The 25,908-nt window shown below is 43.4% G+C and overlaps 1 protein-coding gene across 7 annotated transcripts in view; it reads right to left on the bottom strand.

The window, feature by feature from the left end:
- The window catches only part of LOC136842602 (unconventional myosin-XVIIIa-like), a 1,295,621-nt gene that overhangs the window by 423,920 nt on the left and 845,793 nt on the right, over positions 1-25,908 (bottom strand). For all 7 annotated transcript variants that reach the window (XM_067110180.1, XM_067110181.1, XM_067110182.1 and 4 more), the window contains 2 exons: positions 21,689-21,851; positions 21,247-21,430 (listed from right to left, as the gene is read on the bottom strand). In XM_067110180.1, coding sequence (XP_066966281.1) covers positions 21,247-21,430; positions 21,689-21,851 — 347 coding nt within the window. The remainder of the gene's footprint in view (positions 1-21,246; positions 21,431-21,688; positions 21,852-25,908) is intronic.

Raw genomic sequence — 25,908 nt, 5'->3', positions numbered from 1 at the left:
GAGAGAGAGAGAGAGAGAGAGAGAGAGTTTTAGTTTGCCGTTAAGATAGTTTTGTAAAGTAACGTAAGTTTTGAGAGAGAGAGAGAGAGAGAGAGAGAGAGAGAGAGAGAGAGAGAGAGAGAGAGAGAGAGAGAGAGAGAGAGAGCCCTGTAGTTGTCGTTAATGAGTGTTTCAGGTTGTTGGAAGAGGGATGAGGGTCTTTAGTTCGAGTTTGTTTACGGTGCTGTCTGTCTGTGCAAATGTCGAGGGAGTTTTTTTCGGTTTTGAGGGAGTCTTGAGCTGAGTTCTGTGCAAGGCGGACACTGATGGTGGATTATTGTATGTTTCGTGAGTCGTGTGTTTTCTGTTGGATGTCATTGTTGTCTGTGCATGTGTCTCTTTCTTTTTGCTCGTTTTTTTTTTGGTTGAAAGTCTGTTTTTCGGTTTTGTTTGTGTAATTTTGTCTACTGTGTTGGCGACCGTGGACACCTTCATCCATCTCCCAGCAACCGAGGATCAGAGTGAGTATTGTATGTGGTTATATGTTCTGTGTATCTGTGTTGTGTATTGTTTTTGTGTTTTTTTAAATTCTGCCACAGTATTAGATTTTGTTAATGCATGCCTTTCATGATAGATAGTTAAGAAACAAGTGGTAACCATTTTCTTTTTGAGGAATAGTGCGAAAGAAATTCCTCTGTGTTAAATTTTCACTCTGCCATTTTCTTATCGAGGAATAGTGCGAAAGAAATTCCTCTGTGTTAAATTTTACTTCGCATTTTGGAGTAGTGAATTATTTAGGTGCAGACGAATTCCCACGTGGTATAAGACGAAAATCAGCTTGCAACGCTGAAATACTCTCTCTCAGATTAGCAATAACTCAAATCAGGTGTAAGGAAAGCGAAATTTGAATTCCGCTTCTAGGGAAAACCACAAGGACATTTTACTATTATCTGCCCATCCTGGGAAATTCCCTGCAGTCAGGAGACCAGACAGTGTTTGTAAACAAAAGGGTTCAGTTAACTGGTGTCTAAAAATAGCCCGCATCAGCCTAGAGTCAGATGACCTCCCCCATCCCCACCCCCCGGCGTGCCTACCCAAATCTTCATTTGTTGCCCAAGTAGTTGTCCCCCTAACATACTCGTGCCCCTCTCAGCAGAATTTTTTTTTTAATCCAATTTCCAAGTCCTATGGGACAAATCCAATTTCCACGTCCTACGAGACGGAATTTCAAAGTCCTATGGGATAAATCCAATTTCCAAGTCTTATGAGACAAATCCAATTTCCAAGTCCTACAGGACAAATCCAATTTCCAAGTCCTAAGAGACAAATTCCAATTTCCAAGTCCTATGGGACAAATTCCAATTCCACATCCTTCGTGACGTCCATTCACGTCCTACGTGACATCCTCCAATTCCATGTCCGTCGTGGTGTCTACGCATCCTACGTGACATCCTCAAATTCCACGTCCTTCGTGACGTCCACCCGCGTCCAACATGACATCCTCAAATTCCACGTCCCACGTGACGTCCATCCAATTCCACGTCCTTAGTGGTGGCCACCAATTCCACGTCCCATGTGACCAGACAAATTCCACGTCCTCTGCAACGAAACTAATTCTAAGTCTTACGAGACGACTAACCTACTATCCCCCCAATAACCAGCCGAGGCTGTGTTAGAGATAAAGTATATTTCTTTATTCTGGCCATTCAGACCACCCCCACATCTTATTAAAATATCTCAATCCAAATTTATTTAACATTAGAGGACCCTACCAAATAAATTTGTCAAAATGTCGACTACACAAGCCCAACACAATGAGGACTTTAAGTTCTACATGCAGGCAGGAAAAGACCTGGGAATGTCGGGCCAAGAATTACGGGACTGGGTCCAGGGGAACCTAGATGCTGCAAAGGCAGAGAGGGAGATAGAAAGGCACGAACGGGAGGCAGAAAGAATTGCCCAGGAAAAGAGAGAGAAGATAGAAAGGCAAGAACAGGAGAAAGAAAGAATTGCCCAGGAGAAAAGAGAGGAAATGAAAAGGCAAGAGAGGGAGAAAGAGATACTCGCCCAGGAGAGAAGAGAGGAGATAGAGAGGCAAGAGAGAGAAATAGAGAGGCAAGAACGGGAGAGAGAGAGAATCACCCAGGAGAAGAGAGAGGAGGCAGAAAGAATTGCCCCGGAGAAAAGAGAGGAGAAAGAGAGAGAGGAACGAGAACGACAACGCACCCACGAGCTCCAAGTTCTAGCTCAAAGGAGCGCCTCTCCCCCTGCTCTCGCTGCGGGGATGAGCACCCTCAGCCAGGCCCATTCGTTTATGCCAAAATGGACTGAGGCAGAACCCGAAGTATGGCTCGAGCGGGCCGAAAGGGTACTAGACTGCTGTGCCCTCTCCCCCGCTGAATTTTCCCCTCGTTCTTACCAAATCCCTCGGAGGGAAGGCACTGATTGCCTATCACGCCCTCCAGGTGGAGGACCAGGGAGATTGGGAGGTCGTACTCCAAGCCGTCACCAAGGCGTATGAGATCACCCTCGAGCGCTGGAGGAGACGCTGGAGAGGGCAGACAAGAGATGTAGGCTGGACCTGGTCAGATTGGGCGTACCACTTGGAGCGGGCACTAGCGAAATGGCTCGAGGCCGAAGGGGCCACCAGCACAGCCAAGGTACTCGAAAAGTTCAAGGTGGAGCACTTCCTGCGCTATGCCCCTCCCTCTCTGGCCATGCAAGTAGTAGAAAGGGCTCCTGCGACACTAACGGAGTGTTACCACATAGCTGATACGTGGGAGACTCACCACCCTCAGGAGGGATCAATGGGGCGGAAGATATATCCCTCGCCCTTCCTCGGAGGATCAGCTCCCCCCAAGAATGGAAACTCAGGCAAGCCATTAATATGCAATTATTGTAAAAAGTCAGGCATTCCTCTGACCAGTGCCAAAATTGGCCCAAGCCCCCCCCCTCTCACCTGCCTCTGAGGCCACCACTGCCTCCTCCTGCCCCTGCCTCCCGATCGCTGCTTGCAGCAGGCACTGCCCCCCGGCGGGAGTTCCGCCATGAAATCTGCCACAGTTGCAGAAAACGGGGACATTACTCCTCCACGTATAAGCTTTGCCCTCGTTACAACCAGCCGAAGACAGTAGGCACAGTAACTTGCCCTAAACGGCCTACCGTGTGGATTGGGCTTGAGTACGTGAGGGTTGCGCCTCCGGACGGGTCCAGTCCTCCCCGGAAATTAGAAAATATAGTAGACACTGGGTTGGAAGTCAGCCTGATAGTGTGTAGCAAAGTCCCCCCTGGAGCCATCATTTGGGAAGATGAACAAATGACGATCATCTGGGTGAATGGGGATTGAAAGGACCTTCAAACAGTCCACTTGAGGGTTACCACAGGCGACGCCTCTCGAGAGAGGGAACACATACATCTTTGGCGTAGCTAAGATGCTCACCATGGGGAAATCCCTCCTCCTGGGACAAGATCCTGTCCAGTGGAGAGATCCCCCCATCCCTCTCCGCTGCCTAAAGCCATCCAAACCCATGGCCTCCCCGACGAAAGCAGGAGGATCTGCTTCCCCCTGGCCTGTCTCTAGGATCTATCCCATGGCTCCAGGAACCACCCCCTTCTCCTAAGAAAGCCGAGAATACTCCGGCCCCTACCACCCTCATTACCGGAGCTGTAGCTGCCCTGCCCTCCCTCGCCAAGGAAAGAGTAGTAGAAGAACAAAAGGCGGATGTCTCAATCAGCCGCCTCCGCAGGGAGGCCGCCACCAGCGAGGATGCCCTCACTGATCTAGTAAAGGACGCCTTCCTGCTGGAAGACGACCTCCTGTACAAAGTAACCCAGGAGCCAAACGAGCCATCCCAGGTGCGCCATAAACTTGTGGTAGTCCCCCTGACTCTACAGAAGGATGTGCTAAGTTTGGCACATGATGGCATCGGCGGGCACTTCGGTGTTGCTCGCACCACTCATGCCGTCGAGAGCAAGTTCCACTGGCCTGGCATCCGAAAGAGTGTAAAGCAATTCGTGGCCTCCTGTCCCACATGCCAAGTGGCAGGAAACCCAAACGAGGTAGTCCCCAAGGGCCCCCTCAGGAATATCCCCTCTGCCGGCGTACCCTTCAGGGTCATCGTCATTGACTATTTTACTCTGCATGGGAGGATGAAAAGTAAATCAGGGAACGCCCATTGCCTTGCCATCATTGACCGCTTTACGCAATACCTAGAGGCAATTCCGGTAAGAAGCGAGAGCTCGAAAAACGCGGTGAAGGCCCTAGTGAAGATCTTTTGTCGGTTTGGATTCCCTGCCACAATACAGACAGATCAGGGTCGACACTTTGTGTCGAAAGAATTCCGTGATGGCATGGCCAGTCACAGAATCAAGCACTTTCACTCAACACCCTACCACTCCGAGAGCCAGGAAATCATTGAGCGATTCCACCAATCACTATCTACGACGCTCAAAAAACTGGAGCATGAGGGAGGTGACTCGTGGGAGGACGACCTCCCGTACACCCTTTTTGCTGCCCGCCACGCTCCCTCCAAGACCACCGGGTATAGCCCCTTCGAGCTATTGCATGCTCACTCCACCCAGGCGCTGCCTGACATATTATATGATGCATGGGTGGACCCCGCGCAGAGGCGGCCACCCAAGAACAGGTGAAGATAAAATTCGACGAGACTGCCCGCTCCCGCTCTTTTGAGACAGGAGATCAGGTCCTTGTACTCCGGATGGGCGCCACGAGTCCCCTCGAAACCCACTTCTTGGGCCCCCACAAAATCTTGGGAAACCGTGGGGATTTGAATTACTTAGTAGACTGTGGAAAATGGAGGGAGAAGTGGCTTCATATAAATCTCCTGAAACCATACCAGACCCATAGTGAGGAGACACCCAAAGATGATACATCCACCCCCGAGGCAGTAGTTGGCACTGCTGCCCTGGCCTATACGCCCACCACTAACTCTGAAATCCTCGAAAACCTGGAACTCATCACCCCAGGTCTCGCTGCTACCCACAGGGAAGATATCCGCCTGTTACTACACTGAAACTCGCAAGTTGTCCGAGACACCCTTGGGTGCACGGACGTGTTACAGCACTCCATCAATATCAAAGAGGGCATGAAACCCATTGCCCAGGGATACTACCGGGTCAACCCAGATAAGGCCCGTAGGATCGAGGAGCAGGTCAAGCTCCAACTCGACCTCAGCCTTATAGAGCACAGCTGCAGCCCCTGGGCTTCGCCAGTAGTTCTAGTACCTAAGGAGGGCGGTGGAGATCGACTTTGTGTTGATTTCAGAAAGCTAAAGGAAGCGACGGAGTCTGAACCTTACCCCCTTCCCCAGATCGAGGCCTGCTTAGACAGCCTAGGGAGTGCCCCTTACCTAAGCAAGATTGACTTGGAGAAGGGCTATTGGCAAGTCCCACTGTCTGAAGAGTCGCACCCTCAGACAGCGTTCATAACTCCTAGCGGAATCTATCAGTGCAAAGTTATGACATTCGGGTTAAAAAATGCCCCAGCTGTTTCCAACGTCTGATGAATGAGGTACTGGCAGGCATAAAGAACCACGTTGTATACTTGGACGACATCGTCGCCTACGCCAGCACCGGGGAAGAGCACTTAACGATCTTAGAACAAATTTTAATTGCTCTGGGAAAAGCCAATTTGGTATTAAATCCTAAAAAGTGCCAATTCGGAGTCAAGGAAATTACATACTTGGGCCATCAAGTCGGAAATGGACGGTTAGCGCCAAAGGAGGCAAACTTAGAAGCCATAAGGAATATAGCCTACCCGCAAACAAAACAGGATGCCCAATGCTTCCTCAGGATGGTACAGTACTTCCGCAGGTTCATCCCAAACTTCACGGATGCTGCTGCCCCCATCACAAACCTCTTCCGGGGAAAGCAGCCCTTCAGGTGCACAGAAGAATGCAAAAGGGCTTATGATAATTTAATATGCTAAGAAATTGAAGCCAGCTGAAACTCGTTATAGTACCATCGGAAAGGAACTGCTAGGAATGGTGCTGGCGATGAAACAATTTTTAGTCATACCATGCTGACCACACTTTCCCGCTAACAGTGTATATTGATCATAACCCCCCATGATACTTAACTACACTTGGGAACCAAAATAAACATTTAATGTGATGGTGCCTCAATCTCCAGGACTATGACTGGAGAATCGAGCACATCAAAGGCACTGATAACAAGATAGCCGATGTCCTATCTCGGCAGCATTGCGAGTAACAACCCGGGGCCTTACTAGCCCCCAAAACTCCATCTCAGGGCAAGAAAACCCAAAGTGGTTCTGAGCCAATACTTTTAATCCAGAGGGCGTGGCCCACCAACCTGCCTTCTTGTAATTCTAGGAACTTCATTCCACCCCAACCCCTCTCTCTTTTCATTGTATCAATTTTGTCCAAATATGTGTAATGTAGAAGCCCTTTGATACCTTTGATTGAATTTAAGATATCAGGTGAGAACGAATCGTTTCCCCTGATCATTCTTTAGGTACTCAGTGCCACCAAGGCAGTGCCATGTTAGACACCACCCATCAGTACTCGAAAGAGAAATAACATGAGAGGTGTATCGTAATGTTAAGAAGCCTCTTAAAGGCAAACTAACTGCATGCTGCTATTTCATTAGAATTAAAGAACTTATATGTAATTTAATTCTTGAATTTTGTCACCCGCCTCAAATTACCTTGACCTCTTCATCCTAAAGTAACGTATACCTTAGAATTGAAGGAATTTAATGTGTTAAAGTAGATTAATATTAATATGTGTTGGGAATAAAGTAAAGTAAAGCATCTTTTCATATTGTGTTTGGAGAAAAGTAAAGTAAAAGCATCTTTGCCAACTTCTTGAATATCAACATGCGCACCCGAATGAAGGTGCGTATGTTTTCTTCTGTGGCGAGCTATTATAACTAACAAGAAGTCACCGCGTAGCCGACCCTTAGTTTGCCCTTAGTTTATCAAGAGTAGAATCGTCGCTACGTAACTTGACCTCAACAAAGTGTTTTTGTTATTAACACTGAAGCGATAAAATACGTAAATAAGAAAGGTTCCTATATCACTTGACCCCAGTTGACCTAGATACCAACACAAAAGTTATCAACATTCCGATCTGTCCCCTTCTTTTACGTGGGACAGACATTTAGATGGCATGGTCGAAAGGGGCAAGAATAAGAAGCTGAGTGTCACTCCCTTAAGCAGCTTAGCCCAACTAAGCTGCTTAAAACAACCATTCTAAAGGCAGATTGAGCTGGCTGAATTGTCTTTCCACAGGATACCTGGGGAGATATAAGCAGATGGTCAGAACACCTGGAAAATGACACATCTTCAGCCCGGTCAACACATGGGCCCAACATTGGTGCCCCTACCTTTGGCAGTTGCCTTAAAAGGAGCTTGGACAGAAGATCTTTGCAGTTAGCCAGAGACACGCAGGTGATAGCTACGAGCGCTGAGAGCGCCCCGCCCCCATCACCACCTGAAGCTCCTGACGCGGAATCCAGCCCCTTCATCACCACGTGGACGGACTTCCCAAGCTAACTAGTGCAGAGTGCCACAAGTGCGACTGCCCGTCGTCATTCTTTGCCAGGGACCCGCTTCCCCCCATGGTAAAGTACAAGTGAAGGCTTTTCAGTCACGACATTTTGCCCTTAGAAGCATTTATTGTGTGCCAGTGTGTCCCTATATCCAATGTGCCATTTCCCAGTGCTGTTCCAAGTGTTTGTGTCCCAGTGTTAGGTGTTCATTCATTCCTCGAGATCTTGGCACCATCAGTGCAGTCTTGAGTCATTGTATGCGTTATATTTTCCTTTACTGGCGTGTAATGTTTAACTCTCTCTTGCAGAGGACCAATTTGCTGTGGACTCATCTTGGACTGTGCCTTGCCACCATTCAAGACTCCAGTAGGAAGATCTTCAAGCTTTGGAAGCCTCCTAATAATTCATTTAACCAGTCTCTTTTGATTCTTTTCTTGTAAATATAATTACTTAATTTAGCCAAAATGTTTACATAACATTCCCTCATGAAGTAGAGCCCTAAGAGCTCATGTGAATCATCCCCTTTTTCTTTTCTTTTTATGATTAATTTCCCTTAACTTAAAGTCAGATTTCCAAGGCCAAATAAATAAAGTTCCATTGCTGGCCTGTACAAGTATCTACAAATCTAGAAATCCAGGGAAATACATAAAAAAATAAATTTATATATGTACATATATATATATATATTATATATATATACATATATATATATATATATATATATATATATATATAAATATAATATATATATATATATATTACACACACACATATATATATATATATATATATATATATATATATATATATATATATATATATATATATATATATATATATATATATATATATATATATATATATATATATATATATATATATATATATATATATATATATCAAGATCTAGATAAACAGGTCTAACACTCCCGAGAGGCTGTGACGCCACCAACGCCCGTCGCGCCACTAGTCCCTTGATCTCTCTTATGAAGTGTATGAAGTCTTTCCGCATGTTTGATAGAATATAAGGTTATTGTAAGTTAAAAAAAAACAGCTTTAGTGGCTGTAATACATTTTATTTTCAGAGTTTCCAATATACATGATTTACTTGAAGGAATATTCAGTAAGAAGTGTCAGTGAATACAGTATGCCAAGAAGCCTATAATTATACTATACATAACTAACTGATATTCTGTTTCTTTCAAATGCTATCCCATGATTTTTTCAATCTTTTTTTCGTCTTAGAATCATTATATTTGTTAATTTTCATAGTCCTTTTCAGGTACCGCATTTTGAAGAAAATGCTCATCTTTGCAAAAAATTTTAAAATTTCAGCAGGAACATCTCCTACCGTCATCTGCAACTCAGATGCCAGAATTTTGACCAATTCTTTCCTTCCCTAAGCGTGTCACCATGGACTGCCTTAAAGACTTGCCTCATTAATTTTAATTGTTCCATGAATTTTTGTGGTGGAACATGCAAATATCCCTTATTCACAAAGTCTATCCATTTTTTCCCAGGGTCATTGCTGCAGGCTTTCCCTCCTATTTCAGGATATTTGTAGATAAATTTGTGCACCATGTGCCCTCCTATATAGCATAAAGGTCCTTCTTCAATAGCATCATTGGGATTATTTGATAAGTTGTCAATACCAGAAAATTCCTAACTGACCCCTGCATCGTTATTTTCAGTTTCAACGTCAATATTTTCGACAAAATGCTGGTTATGCAGAGTTGTAATGCTAACTCTCGTTCATTTTCATCATCATTCGGAGGCTCTTTCTCGCTAATTAGCGTTTCACCAGATATGCAGAGAGAATTGTCATTTTGTGAGAAAGTTAGTCTTCTAACTAACGGGTGTTGTTTCCTTCCTTCATAAAAAGGATGTGTCCATAAGGCCAAGTGATAAACATGTTTTGTTCCTTTAGTTTTGCTAAAGTGAAGTAAGACCAGGGAAATAGTTAAAGTTGTTTGACGGAGTGATGTCCTTTCACTTTAGTATATTTCTTGTTTAATTGTTATCACAACTGGAAATATGATGACATACAAATTTCAGCTTGCTTTTATATAATGCCTTTGATGGCACAGCATTACATTTAAGGGTCTTCCTACAAGTGTTAAGGAGCCTTGCCTATAGGTCATCTTCGTAATCATCATCACTGAAATGAGCTGAACAGAGGACAGCATGTGATGTATTGGTGTGATTGGTACAGTGATAGGCATGAAGCCATTTTGTTAAAAATTCACTGTCTCTAGAAAATTTAAAGAGGCTTATATCCTGACCTTTGGTGTTATCCTTTCGATTTTTGCAACCTTAAACTGAGCAGTTATTCGGGATTGGAAACCAAGAACCTTTTTGCTTCCACTTGCTATCTCAAACAATAGCCGACTGACTCGGTTGACAAAGCAAAGGCAGACACATCACCGACGCAAGACAGCCACCAGTGACATCATTTTTTGCCACTGCTCACGGTTGTTAGACCTGTTTATCTGGATCTTGTATTATATAAATTATAAATATATATATATATATATATATATATATATATATATATATATATATATATATATATATATATGTATTTCCCTGGGTTTATGGTATCTTTACAGGCCGGCAACGGAACTTTATTTAATTGGCCTTGGAGTTCTGACTTGCATAAAGGGAAATCGTAAAAAAAAAAATAAGAAAAAGGGGAGAATTGAGGAGCTGAAGGCTCTACTTCATAAGGAAATGTTACGTAAAAAATTGGGATAAATTAAAGAATTATATTTACAAAAGCAAGCATTTGAAGGGAAAATGGATAAGTAAACTGATAAAAGGCTTGCAACGCCTGAAGATCCTTCTACTGGAGTCTTGACTAAAGGCAAGGCACAATCCAAGATGAGTCCACCGCGAATAGGTCCCTCTGCAAGAGAGATTTACACATTACACCCCAGTAAAGGAACAATATAACACCAAATATGACTCGAGTTTGCACTGAGGGTGCCAAAGACTCAAGGAATGAATGACCACTTTACACTCGAATACAGGATATAGGAAATGGCACTGGATAAATTGGCACAAGGACAGAAGTGAAATGCTGTTACTCCAGACTTTCTAAAGGGCAAACTGTCGTGACTGAAAAGTCTTCACTGGCACTTTACCTTAGGGGAAGCGGGTCTCTGATGTAGAAGGACGAGGGACAATTACACGTATGGCGGGACCCTCGAGGATGACTGGAGTCTGGGGTCGGACAGGGAGAATGAATGGTCTCTCAGCAAACTGCATCACCCGCCCGCGTTTATGGCTGTCTGCACTCCTCCTCCTCGCACGACTAACTAACTGCTTAACTGCTTCCAGCCTACTCCGGCCTCTTCCTTTTAAGGCAAGCGGCCAGGGGTAGGAGCCGTGTGCAAACAATGAATCACTTGCCAGGTGTTCAGCGATTCGGTGGCCTCTTCCCAGGTTTCCTGCGGGAGTAAGACAATTCAGCAGCTTAATCTGCCTTTAGAAAGGCCGTTTTAAGAAGCTTAGTTGGGCTAAGCTTCTTAAGGGAGTGGCATTAAGTCTCCTCTCTTTGCCATTTTTTATCCGTGTCATCTCAATATCTGTTGCAAGTAAAAGAAGGACAGATCGGAATGTTGATAACCGTGCTCTGATTTCTAGGTCAAATACGATCGGCCATGCAGTTCTCAATAAACAAAGGGTAAATTAGGCGCACGACTTCTTGCAGATTATAATATATATATAATTATATACTGTATATGTACATATTATATATATATATATATATATATATATATATATATATATATATATATATATATATATATATATATATATATATATATATATATATATATATATATATATTATATACATATTTATTTTATATATATATAATATATATATACTGTATATATGTGTATATATATATATATATATATATATATATATATATATATATATATATATATATATATATATATATATATATATATATATATATATATATATATATATAATTTATATATATATATAGATATATATATATATATATAATTTATAATATATATATATGGTAGAAATAACACAATCATGTGTGGAACAGAAGTAAATTTAAGTATCACCATCAGGATCAAACCCAGGTTTCAAGTGAGAGGCAAGGCCGCTGACAGCTAAGCCACACAAGTCTTGAAAGAAGTTGGAACCTAAATACCACTGTACCAAAGGCTTTACCTGGGCAGGCCAACTGCCTCTCATACCTTGCCTTTCACTTGAAAGACCTGGGTACGATCCCGATGTGAGTGAGAAATTTATTTCTGTTTCACACGTGATTGTGTGTTGATTATTTCTATCATATTCACTCACAAAGCATAATTCGAGTGAAATGCTGTCAGTTAGGTCACTGCTGAGTTAGGAACCTGGGGAAAACATGCTGGTATGCAAGGCAGTTAGCCTGCCCAGGTGAAGCCTTAGTTACAGTGGGACTTAGGTTCCAGCTTCTTTTATGACTTGCATGGCTTGGTTGGTAGCGGTCTTGTCTTTCAATTGAAAGACCTGTGTTCGATCCTGATGCGAGTCAGAAATTTATTTCTGTTCCACACGTGATTGTGTGTTGATTATTTCTATCACATTCACCCTGAAAGGATCATTTGAATGAAATGCTGTCAGTTGGGTCTCTGCTAAGTTGGGAAGTTGGGGAAAATACGCTGGTATGCGAGGCAGTTAGGCTGGCCCAATAAAGCCTTAGGCACCGTGGTACCCGGGTTCCAACTTCTTTTATGGATTGTGTGGCTTAGTTGTCAGCAGCCTTGCCTTTCACTTGAAAGACCTGGGTTTGATCCTGATGTGAGGAATTAATTTATATATATATATATATATATATATATATATATATATATATATATATATATATATATATATATATATATATATATATATATAGTACATACTGTATATGTGTGTATGCCTGTACAGTTGGCTTTTAGTATACATGGGTTAGCTTTAAAGTTCCACTCTTGCATAGTTACAAACAAAAACAAGAAAATTAAAAATGGAAAAAATTCTAAACTTAACTAAGATCGCGCACATTATACCAACAAGCGAATACATGGTCCAAATAAAGTGTCGGGAGATGCTACAGTGTATCCATATAACTCTTGTAAATATTAGGCGATCACATGAGAGAGAGAGACAATCACATGAGAGAGAGAGAGAGAGAGAGAGAGAGAGAGAGAGAGAAGCATTCGGTACTAGTAATAAATATCCCTACACACCTACAATGTACACATACACCTTCCCCCCACTGTTGTAAATATTAGGCAATCACGAGAGAGAGAGAGAGAGAGAGAGAGAGAGAGAGAGAGAGAAGCATTCAGTGCTACTAATACACACCCCTACACACCAGCAATGTATACCTACAGCTCCCCCCCCTGCCCCGTTGTCCTTCCTCACTTTTTATTTTGCTTTTTTTTCTTGATTTTCACAATATAAAATTGTGGAAAACAATAAAAATGATAATGTTAGATCATCACTCCCAGTCCAGGCTAATGCGCATTAGTGCTATGCACTAAACAGTGGGGTGCATTCATAATCTTGAGTTCACAACCGAAAAATGTTCAAAAAGTGTCAGAGAACACTACAATGATTCCAATTCACCTCTGTACATATTAGGTTATCACATGAGAGAGAGAGAGAGAGAGAGAGAGAGAGAGAGAGAGAGAGAGAGAGAGAGAGAGAGAGATCCAATTGTTGATACGCAAAGAAACCCTTACATTAACGTACACTCTCGCTTGTGCGCGCACGCACACACACACACACCCATTTTCAGTGCCTAAAATGATGAAAAATGTTAATGGTAGATCATCGCTTCCATTCCAGGCTAATGCATATGGTGCAGCCATGCTCAGATGTGATGCTACAGGACTGCATAGGATTTTGTTCAAATTTCACTAACTGGCAACTAATATCAAATCCCGAGGTAGCGTGGATTTGATATTAAGCGATATTTGTAGCTACATGATCGTATATAAATCACGGTGTGATAAAAAATGTCATAAAAAGAGCTGCGTGTTCCAAGCGTGCCAATGAACTATCATGGTCGAGGTGGGTTAATGCGAAGCTAAGTACAATTTCCCGCTCTCGGCGGGTAAATAAAGTACACTAGACTCGGCGTTAACTTATACCTCTTGATAGCTCAGTGGTTAGCGTCGACTGGATTCGCTGGATGCGCGTCTGTGTCGTGGGATTGAGACTCGGCAGTGCCCGTCCATTTATCACTTATAAATTCCCCTTCGGTGATAATTCCCCATCGGGGATATTCCCAAGGTAGCGTGGATTTGATATTAAGCGATATTTGTAGCTACATGATCATATATAAATCACGGTGTGATAAAAAAATGTCATAAAAAGAGCTGCGTGTTCCAAACGTACCAATGAACTATCATGGTTGAGGTGGGTTAATGCAGAAGCTAAGTACAATTTCCCCGCTCTCGATGGGTAAATAAAGTACACCAGACTCGGCGTTAACTTATACCTCTCTTGATAGCTCAGTGGTTAGCGTCGACTGGATTCGCTGGATGCGCATCTGTGTCGTGGGATCGAGACTTCGGCAGTGCCCGTCCATTTATCACTTATAAATTCCCCTTTGGTGATAATTCCCCATCGGGATATTCCCGAGTAGCGTGGATTTGATATTAAGCGATATTTGTAGCTACATGATCGTATATAAATCACGGTGTGATAAAAAAATGTCATAAAAAGAGCTGCGTGTTCCAAACGTGCCAATGAACTATCATGGTTTCGAGGTGGGTTAATGCCGAAGCTAAGTGCAATTTCCCGGTCTCGATGGGTAAATAAAGTACACCAGACTCGGCGTTAACTTATACCTCTCTTGATAGCTCAGTGGTTAGCGTCGACTGGATTAAGCTGGATGCGGCGTCTGTGTCGTGGGATTGAGACTTCGGCAGTGCCGTCCATTTATCACTTATAAATTCCCCTTCGGTGATAATTCCCCATCGGGGATATTCCCAAGGTAGCGTGGATTTGATATTAAGCGATGTTTGTAGCTACATGATCGTATATAAATCACGGTGTGATAAAAAATGTCATAAAAGAGCTGCGTGTTCCAAGCGTGCCAATGAACTATCATGGTCGAGGTGGGTTAATGCGAAGCTAAGTACAATTTCCCACTCTTGACGGGTAAATAAAGTACACTAGACTTCGGCGTTAACTTACACCTCTCTTGATAGCTCAGTGGTTAGCGTCGACTGGATTAAGCTGGATGCGCGTCTGTGTCGTGGGATCGAGACTCGGCAGTGCCCGTCCATTTATCACTTATAAATTCCCCTTCGGTGATAATTCCCCATCGGGATATTCCTGAGGTAGCGTGGATTTGATATTAGGCGATATTTGTAGCTACATGATCATATATATATATATATATATATATATATATATATATATATATATATATATATATATATATATATATATATATATACACACATGATTGACCCCAGTATTAATGGGGGTTAGGGACCACAACCATCCACGATAAGTTGGTATCCCCGCTCAAATGCTTATAACTGCCTATTGTAATAGTTCAAACACCAAATATACCTTAAATTGAATTGCTTATATGCCTGTTTTAATAGTTCAAACACCAGATACAGGCACTCCATACTTATCGGCGACCTCGGTTATTGGCGATACGGTTTTATGGCGCTTGCCTAGCGAGGATGATATGCGCTGATCTCTGGTTCTTGGCGCTGATCCCAGGTTATCAGTGCCGATATCCAGTTATCGGTGCTGATAAGCGCTGTTATCGCTGATTTTCAGTTATCGGTGATTTTTGGCTATCGTCACGCTGTCAGGAATGGAGCCTGCTCCGATAACCAGGGAGCCTGTATACTTTAAACTATCATCCTACACCAAATATACCTTAAACTATCATCATAAAGCACTTTAATATTTCAGAGTCATCTTACAACATTACCCTTAAAAATATATGGCTTACAGCTACGTGTGAAAACTAATCAAGTTCTGCCTATATTCAAGCACAACCATTTCCTCTCATACAATATTCAACCCGTCTCATTTTATTTTTACAGTAGATAGGGGAAACATTGGGAATTCACAAGTAGAGTTATATGCTGTACCTGAATATTTAAATATGCATTGAAAAAACCTAATTATAAATGCAATCAACAATGATAAAATATTCTCTTGTGTACTGTTATGTGAGTTAATCATACTTAGAATTAGCTAAACTTGTGATAAAAACAGTACAGTAAATCAAGCAAAGCAAAAAAAAAATGTAACACGTACATACATATGCACGCACTCACTCGATAGTGTCGTGAACTTCTTGGAGTTTTAATTTCTTATTTTTATGTTTATGATACAGTAATTCATATTTCATTAAAGGATATTGTAGGTTAAAATACCACAAAAAATGTATAACTAAGAACTTGCCTTATTAGACTTCAGTACAGGGCACTAATTTCCAAACTTACAACCCTAAGAGAACAACCCTTGAAACAACAGATGGGACGTCCCACAACCACAACGTCTCAATACCAAACTGCCATGCTCTTTCCTCTGGACAGCTACGCTTTCCTCACCCTTACAAACCCCCTCCCAATTTCCGAGACCACTCACCAGTCATGCTTTCCTCACCTTTACAAACCCCCTCCCAATCCCCCAGACCACATTCCCCCATGACCTTAAAAGCAGAAACTAAAAACAAGAATTTTTCTTACTCAATACAGTGAAACATCTACAACATCAAACAAAACACAAAAACAAGCAGACAGCAATAACAATCTATGTACAGTAGTATTAGCAGAAATCTGCTCCAATTCAAAGTTCCTCCTCCTGGCACTCCAACTCATAGTCCCTCATCCAGGCAGGAGCATGCATTTTTCTCCTGGGATATCTCCTGTTATCATCATCCCTCTCTTCATTCACCTCCTCCTCACTAGACTCCCCGAGGGACTCAGCAGCTTAATCCCACGTAAGTGTAACCTATGATGTGGCATACCATCCACAGGCACAGTATTTTTAGAATTAATTCCAGTTACGATCCCCATCTTCCAATGAGTAGTGCAGCGCACATGGAGAGGTTTGACCCACACTACTTCTCCCACCTGAAAAGGAGCAACATCCTCAGTAACAGTAACTGGCACTTTCGCCAGTCGTTTCCACTCATATTTGTAGATAGCCCTTTGAGGAACACTACTCTCATCAAACCCTTTCCGGGGTGTTGTATTATACCAAAACACAGCTTCTAATGGACTTATGTCTCTCCTCTCAGAGATAGTTTTGATAGTTCTGTGGTGCCTTATACCAGAACACAGCTTCAAATGGACTCATGTCTCCCCTCTCAGAGATAGTTTTGATAGTTCTGTGGTGCCTCTCCACAATACCATTCCCATTTGCTCGATAGGTGGCACGAAAATATCTCTGGATATTCCATCCATCCAACATCATCTTTAGGACTTCTGATCTAAACACTATACTATTACCCATAAGAATCTGATCAACAGGACCCCGTTCCAGAAAAGTCATATTCAATATATCTGCTACTTCCTCTGCACTCTCTCTCTCTCTTCAGACCTTTCCACACTGCAAATCTGCTGGGACCACAGTCAGTTATTGACAAATACAGTATATTCCTATAATGTGTGACATCTACGGCAAGTCTCTTCCAAGCTCTGTCCACGCTCACACTACCTGCCTCGTGCACCAGTAGAGCAGGACCAATTGACTGACACTGCAAACAGCTTTTCACAATACGTTTTGCCATTTGTTTATCAATTTTGGAGTCTAGTGTCTATGCTAAAATTTTAGTCCTATCTTCATCCATATGATGCCTGTTGTGCTCCTCTCTCAAATCAATAGTGTTCATGCAACACATCTCACTGCTCACCTGATTCTTTAGTTCATTCAAATGCCAACTCTTTTTAAACGAGTCAAGGCATCACCCTTGTTCTTCACCATACTTACTAGTGTCACCCTCGGTTCTAATCCAGATTCTTCAATAAGTTACCTCAAAATGCCCAGTCGTCGCTTTATCATCATCTCTCTTACTCCTTTTGCATACACCCTCTTATCCTCTGTGGTAACAAGATTTCATCCACCTGAGAACAGTAGCAGAATCAGTCTTAATTTCTAATTTCTATAGTCCCCAATGCAGGGCAAGATCGATGCCCTTTACTACGGCTTCCAACTTGTCCACATTAATATGATTGCTGTCATGTTTCTTTTGCAACCAAACTTAGTAACTCCCAACGTTCTACTCGTATTGCACCGAAGAACCACATCCTCAGATTGAGAAACCTGCCACTGCCCTTGTACTGGATCATCTTCATTTACCTTGCAGACAACCTTTGAACATCAACACAACATCTGGGTCTGTATTACTGTCCCATGACCCCACCACCTACTCGTCTCTTCACATAGCCACAAGCTACTCAAAGGCAGTTATAACCCTTCCTCCACTATCTTTATCCACTAAATGTGAACCAAGAACTATGGTAGAACAACCTGTGTCCATCAAGCCCACCACAGAATACCCATTCACCTCCAATTTAACAATTGGTAACCTCGAATGGGGCGCCCTTACACCTCTGAAGGGGAAGCTGTTGGTGCACCAGTCCCCTTTTCTCATTCCCTGAATCACATTGAGTTGAAATATGATCCACCATATTACACCGGAAGCACACAACTGGTTTTTGGTCCTTACAATAACGCAGTTCCTCGTTGGGTGGGTGGGTTCCGTTCTCAGCTAGCACTCTGCTGGCCGCGAGTTCGAATCTCCGACTGGCCAATGAAGAATAAGAGGAATTTATTTCTGGTGATAGAAATTCATTTCTCGCTATAATGTGGTTCGGATCCCACAATAAGCTGTAGGTCCCATTGCTAGGTAACCAATTGGTTCTTCCACGTAAAATAAATCTAATCCTCCGCGCCAGCCCTAGGAGAGCTGTTAATCAGCACAGTGGTCTGGTTAAACTAAGGTATACTTAACTTACAATAACGCAACACATGTGGGCCTCTATACCCTTAACACTGACCCCTCAATTCACCAAATTTTCTCTACCAGACTCACTTGCCACCCCCTCCCCACCAAAGTATTGCTTTACTGTCAACAGACTTGGGCCTAGATGTGTACTCACAGCAGCAACATCACTGAATGTACTAGAAGTCAGTATTCTCTCTCTATTAATAATTTCACTCGTTTCCATCCCTTGCATTCTTGGTAGCTGCTGTAATGATGCCCTGACGTGACTAGGCATACCATTCACAAATGATAACCTCACCATGCATTCCAACCCATCCCTCTTAAACCTAGCTAACCCTGCCAACCTTCTTAATTCATTTGTATAAACATCTACCTGCTCCCCCGCCCACCTTGAATTATTAATTTCCCAAATGCTACAAAAGCTCCATCTGGAAACACTTCTTTCAGTAATTCTTCAATCTTTTCATTATCACTTTGGTCATCTTCTTTCATTTTCAAATACAAGGCCAATGCATCACCTACCAAAAATATAATGGAATAAATGCAGCCACATTATTCACTTTCTGAAGCCTAGCAACCAATTTTACTTTTTTTTTTTTTCTACCAAGCAATTACGTCCCCGCCCTTAAAGGGCTTAATCATATCAGTTGAGATTTTCGTTGCTATCTTGACCAAAATTGCCTAGATAGCTTGTAGGTTAAACTAACACGTAAAGTGCACTGTATAAGCAAAACTTCACCTTATTAGACTTAAGTATGGGGCACTAATTTCCAAAGCAAGCTTACAACCCTAAGAGAACAGCCCTAGAAACAACAGACTGGGACGTCCCAAACCATACCCCCTATCTACCAAACCGCCATGCTCTCTCCTCTGGACAGCCATGCTTTCCTCACCTTTACAAACCCCCTCCCAATCCCTAAGACCACTCGCCAGCCACACTTTCCTCACCTTTGCAAACCCTGAGAGAGAGAACTGATGTATGTTTACATCAGTAAAATGAATCAGGAAACAGCTGTTTTGTGACTTTGAGGGATTTTACTTTAACATAAAGTATTTTAGTTTGCCTTTGTATACCCATTTTACTTTGGTGTATAAATTTAATGATAATGATTCCATTAATACTTTTGTTTCTTTGAGCCACTAAAAATTTGTTTTCTTAATTCTTTTGGTAGTAGGCTCAATCAGCCGATTCTGGGAAAGTAAACATTACAAATGGCTGGACAATTAGTTTTTTTAGTCAGTATAATAATATAACACTACCCGCTGCAGACGGCCAACCCGAGACAACCCTGGACCTGGTGAGAGAGGTCCTCCTCACAAAACTGCCCCGCCAAACAGTGGTGGCCATGCCCAACGCCTCCACCATGCCCATCGAAGAATTCCTAAAATCAGTCGACGCTGTACACATGGCCCACAAGGCAGCAAAGCCCACCCAACCACCCATAGCAGCAGCAGCATGACGGTCCCAGGGCCAGCAGGCAACAACACAGAATCTTACAGCGCCCCAGACGAACCGGCCACCCCATCCACAACCACAAGCAGAGCTTCCCTAAACAATTCAAAACAGGGAAGACCAAACAGAAGAAAGACAAACCAACAGAGGGAATGTGCTTTTTCCGTTGGAAGTTTGGAAAGAAAGCACAAATATAACAAAGGCTGCCTGTTTTCAAAAGACATGCAAGAGGGTCGCACCCACGACCAACCAACTAAATGTCAGCGGTGAGCAGACCAGCTGCCTCGTGAGAGAAGATGAGCCTGCTGCACGTACAGTACACTAACGAATACCATTGGTACCAAATTCTTTTTCCTATTCTGCCTGAACCCATTAAACATTACAATACTTTAAATTACACTGTATATAAAAAAGCAAACCTCTTTTTTTCTAACTTTTTCATACGCAACACACAATACGGTATGTGTTCTGAATGTACAGTACAATACCAATACACAGGTATCACTTCTTTTTCCTATGTTGCCTAAGCCCATTAGTGTTAAACATTTCAACACTTAAAAGGACATTACACAAAAAAAACCTATTTTTGTTCCTAAACAAATGCAAACATTCGTTACTTATTTACATAAAGAAAAGTTTAAAAACATAACCAGACTTTCTGTCACTGACCTGTGCTGACTGGTTGAGCAGGCAATGCCATGCTCATCCATGACATGTCATAGAACACTTTGCCTTGATTCTCCTGAAGATTTCAAGCTCTCTTGAAGGGTCAACACCTTCCTTGCCCTTAGGATGAGGTGGGGCCATACACACACACACAGCACATACAGCACAAAACACATCAATAACAGCACCTGCAATGCTACAGGCACTGCAATGAAAGCCACATGTTGCAGGGAAAGCAATGCATACGGCAAGCGGAAGCAAATCATTCAAAAGGGCGACTGATCAAGTACACTGGACAAACACTCTTTGTTACCAAATGCATTGATACTTTCTAAATGTAACCAGCTAGAGAACGATATGTTCATGTGATGCATACGTCTATCAGTCATTTTTTACCATACGCTGTTAAACGGATGACGTATGCATATCTGCAAATTAAAAGCATTAAACAAATTGACATATGATTATGTGTTACGTAACGTCGTGCTTTCAAGCAGATAACAATCGCAGAAGCTAGCTCTCACCCTCTCATGAAAAAAAGTAGCAACAATCTGCACAAGATTTAATCCAAACCACCTTACTAATGCCAAACATAAAAACTACTTACCACAGTAAATTTAACTTGTAGACATACGCTCTTCCGTTTGATTCCAGCTGTGCCAGTTGTAAAGGCTCTTCTAATTGAAGATGCTCTACGCAATGACTGTGAACCTTCAATGCCAACAACTGAACCACTTATGGTATTGCTTACTGGCCCTCGACTAAATACAAATAATCTGCTTAGTGTTTCTCTGAAATGAATAACTAGTTTGTAAAAACAGTACATAAAAATTAAATAAAAATTGATAAAAAGATAATTTTCAAGGTTTGTCAGTAAAAACAGCATTCCTATTTGCATATTTTGAACAATTTCAACAATATAAAAACATCAAACATAAAACAAACAAGATGAAAATCAAAGTATATCAATAAAAACACCACAACATTCTTCGCACTCAAAGAAATTATTGGCAGTTATACTTTGCTGATTCATTATACATGTAGCTTACTTGTTAGACTCCTGAAGAAGAGCTGCAGCCTGTCTCATAACAGGGTTTTCCCTTGAGGCTTTTAACCAATTATGAATGGAATACGTAACAGGGTTTGTACCCTGAAAATGCTGAAGGATAAACTGATCTGGAGCCTGACCTTTCTTCAACAGCTGCGAGTACTCTGTAATAAATATTAATCAGATGAAATATGAATCATACTTGCATCAATGAAACAGTAGTTAACTATTCATATGCAGTATAACAAAGCAATAACAAATTTCACAGGACTTTGGGATGCATGCAATGAAAATTTTTTCAACAATTTCACCCCTGCACACTGCAGAGTTTTGAAAGAAACAGCCTCCACCATCAAACATTAATTGTGCAAAGAATAAGGAAATAAAATATTTATTTACATTTACATGAAAAAATAACAATGTATGAGGACCATTACAAATTGCAGCTAGTGAAAATTTTCTTTGGTGCAATCGAGTTTTCTGTACTGCGTATAATCAAGGCCACCGAAAACAGATATATCTTTCGGTGGTCTTGGTATAATGCTGTATGAGCCACGGCCCATGAAACTAAAAACGGCCCGGTGGTGGCCTTGTGAGAGGGTGCGAAAGAAAGAGCAGGTAGACAAGTACTGCTAGTTTATTGAGGAACCCGCCCACTTATAAAGTGGTGTGCAGACGTCAGTACAAAGACATACTACAGTAAACCCCCGTATTCACGTTCTCAAGGTTCATAGACTCACCCATTTGCAAGTTTTTCTATGGAACCTATCTAAAAAATTTTGCGGGAAACTCACGCATTCGCAGGTTTTTCTCTGGAACGTATCTATAAAAATATTTGCGGGAAACTCCATGTTTGCGGATGCAGATTATTTTTGTCTTTTTCGTATAGCAATAGTATTCTGTATTTTCATATTTGCTGTATAATAACATTAAATAATCACGTAAATCAATAATAATACTGTACTACAGTACTGTACATATAATAGTAATAGAAATTAAATCATATTATGTAATACTACACTGGGTACCTTAATAATAATAAATAATACAGTAAAGTTAAATCATACGAGTAGTAACTGGTAATGAATGTTGATTTCAGTATGCTGTAGATGATGATGATGATGAATTAGCTGTGCAGTACGATGAATGATGGGAGGTGCTGTCAAGTTAAAGTGTTTGAACATGGCGACGAAGGTGGTACAGTAGGGCTGCATGAGTATTTTACCTTGTTCATGCTCAATGTAGGCGACTGCAATTGATGTCATGCTGTAATGGGCTGCTACTTCTCCGTGACTTTTGCCCTCTCTTAACAAAACAATCATGTCTACAGTACTTTCTTCTCATCAGTCATTACAGTAATTGTAGGCTATTGGCCAGAGGCCTTAGAAGAAGCAGAGCATTCAGAGGACATCTTAATGCACGATTTCAAAATATATTTTTAGGCCATAGTACTGTACACGCAAAACACACAAACGTGAGACAGCAATAAAATGGGTTATATTGGGTCATTTGCCGATAATTTGCTGCTACGGTATACGCATGGTACTACTGGTTGCGCGTACATATACTAACACTGATCTTCTGCGCATACAGTACATACATTTTATAAAATGTTTTGCTGTAGGATGATTTTTAAATATTACATACAAAAAGTGTTTTAGGATGATACTGTAAAGTCACCAAATCGGCGCCAGGATAGTGTTTCGGCGGCGCCATTAATTAAGTCTCCGCTGAGCTTGTTTTCTTTGGTGACTTCCCGTTTTCTTCAAGCTCAATTAGTCACGCCTAAAACGTGCCAGGTCACGCATTTTAATCATTTTTACTTTATGGTATTTATACGAATGTCACACATTGTGTATCACATGTTTCTTCATTCACAGGCATCAAGACTGTATCTATATTGTAGCTCTGTATGTTTTGTATTGTAATTTGTACTCGTTCACTGCATATTATTGTTTATTGTTTTTCGACCTCAGGTCACAGTCAATTCCATTGTCTCTCACGGCCCGGCGTCAGTCGGCCGCAATATAAGCTGCCTGGATCTGTAATAAAGTAGCAGTAACTTTTACCTGCTCGTTTCTTTGACACCTTACAGTGGTGACCCCGGAGTATCCGGGAGCCATTAGCGGACTCACACGGCGACTCAGTCTTGGCTCCAGGATTTCTCCAAAACGCTCTTAGCGGCCTAAACACGCGCTGTAACCAGCGTTTGAGCGTGCTGACTCTCGTCGGCGTACCCCACCAGCGTCACTAACGGAACCACACGGCGCACGAAAGTGCGTATTGACGCGAGTACCCCACTCCAGTAAGGGGTCAAAGGAGCGAGCATGGACGCGGATATCCCCTCCTTCATGCAGTTAAACGCGACCCCGCGACTCGAGGTTTACCTACCTCCCATCACAGCCGCGCCCGTCCCGCGCCGAGGCCCTCCGCAACTCCACACCAGCGCCCGAACACCGACGGCGGCCGGGCAACACAATCGCGGGCGCCCTCACCGTAAAGCTGCCGCCGTTTACGCAGGGGAACCCATCGATGTGGCTGCGCAGGGTGGAGAGCCACTTCAGAATCGCGGACCTCACGGACGAAATCCTACAGGCCGACACAGTGCTCAACGCTCTTCCGGAGGACGTACAGAAAACTCATCTCGCGAGTACCAAACACACACCCTCACATACAGCACCACAAAAAGTTCCTCCTCGAAGCTTGCTCCTGCCCATCGCCGGCGGGCCGCCCGTGCTATCGACCTTGCCAATAATCCACGCCACGACCTCAATCCAAGAGACGCTTGGGGCATGGTCGTAGATCTCCTGTCAATACCAGTCTTGGGTGGCACAAACAAGCGGCAGGAGATAAGCTTCATACGGAAATCTACCTTCGCCAACTCCTCCCGAAGTACGCAACCAGATCGCTCACCCCTACACCATGCCTGTCGAGGACCTCAGAGGCGGCACAACACCTCACAGACTCCGTCAAGGCTTCACAGCGGCTAAAACCGGCCACACAGCCGGTCAGCTCCGTCCAGCCTGAAGAGGACGTGAGCAGCCCGTCAACGCCATCGCCAACAGGCGTCCACGAACCACAGCAGACGGAGGTCCCGGGCTTCTGTCGCTACCACAAGTGGTTCGGAAAGGGCGCCCGAAACTGCCTGCCGCCCTGCTCGTTCAACCGTTCAAAAAACGGGGTGGCGGCCCAGCAGGACAGGCCGCCATGGCAGCCGAAGAACCCAGGGCCTCAAAAACAGTAGGCTTTTTACGTCCAGCGACACCGTCTCCGGCAGGATGATGCTGGTCGACACAGGAGCCTTTAAGTCGGTCTTCCCAGCATCCAGAGAGGACCGCAACCAGACACCAGACCGGCCGCTTTCTGACGGCCGCCAACGGAACCCCATCCTCTCCTCGGCACCAGGCTCCTGTCGATCTCCATCCTTGGCCAGAGTTACTCCTGGGACTTCATCGTCGCGGACGTAGGAACCCCACTCCTGGGGCCGATTTTCTGGCGCGCCTTCGGCCTGCTAGTCGGCGTGGGCGCAAGCGCCTCCTCGATACCGACTCCTGCCGGTCTCTCCGTTAACGGCGGGACCCAGACCCACCATCAGCGCCGTCGCCCCCACCAGTATGCACACCTTCTGTCGGAGTTCCCTGAGGTATTTAAGCCCGAGCCGCCAAGTCCCGGGGCCCCAGCCAAGCACGGCATATACCACCATATAGTGACTAAAGGGCCCCCGACACATGCGAAGTTCCGCAGGCTTCCCCCTCAGCGCCTTCAGGAGGCGAAAAAAGCATTCACGGAGATGGAACAGATGGGCATCTGCAGGAAAGCCTCCAGTCCATGGGCCTCCCCCTCCACATGGTGCAGAAACCGGACGGCTCCTGGAGACCCTGCGGCGACTACAGGCGGCTCAACATTGCAACGGAGCCCGACCACTACCCTCTGCCCAATATGCAAGACCTCACGGCCTCCTTTCACTGGGCCAAAATATTCACTAAGTTGGACCTTCTTAAATCTTATTTCCAGGTACCTGTTGCGCCAGAGGACATACCAAAGACAGCCATCATCACGCCCTTCGGGTCCTATGTGTTCGCCTTCTCCACCTTCAGGGCTGAGGAACGCCGGGGCCACCTTCCAGCGGCTCATGGACAGCATCCTGGGGACCTAAAATTCTCGCGTCTGCTACGTCGACGATATTCTCATATTTTCCAGGTCTCTGGCGAACACCAGAGG

The sequence above is a fragment of the Macrobrachium rosenbergii genome, chromosome 10 (assembly GCF_040412425.1).
Source record: "Macrobrachium rosenbergii isolate ZJJX-2024 chromosome 10, ASM4041242v1, whole genome shotgun sequence".
NCBI classification, from domain to species: domain Eukaryota; kingdom Metazoa; phylum Arthropoda; class Malacostraca; order Decapoda; family Palaemonidae; genus Macrobrachium; species Macrobrachium rosenbergii.
Note: the sequence above shows the minus strand (reverse complement) of the source record. Positions and strands in the feature narration are given on the sequence as shown.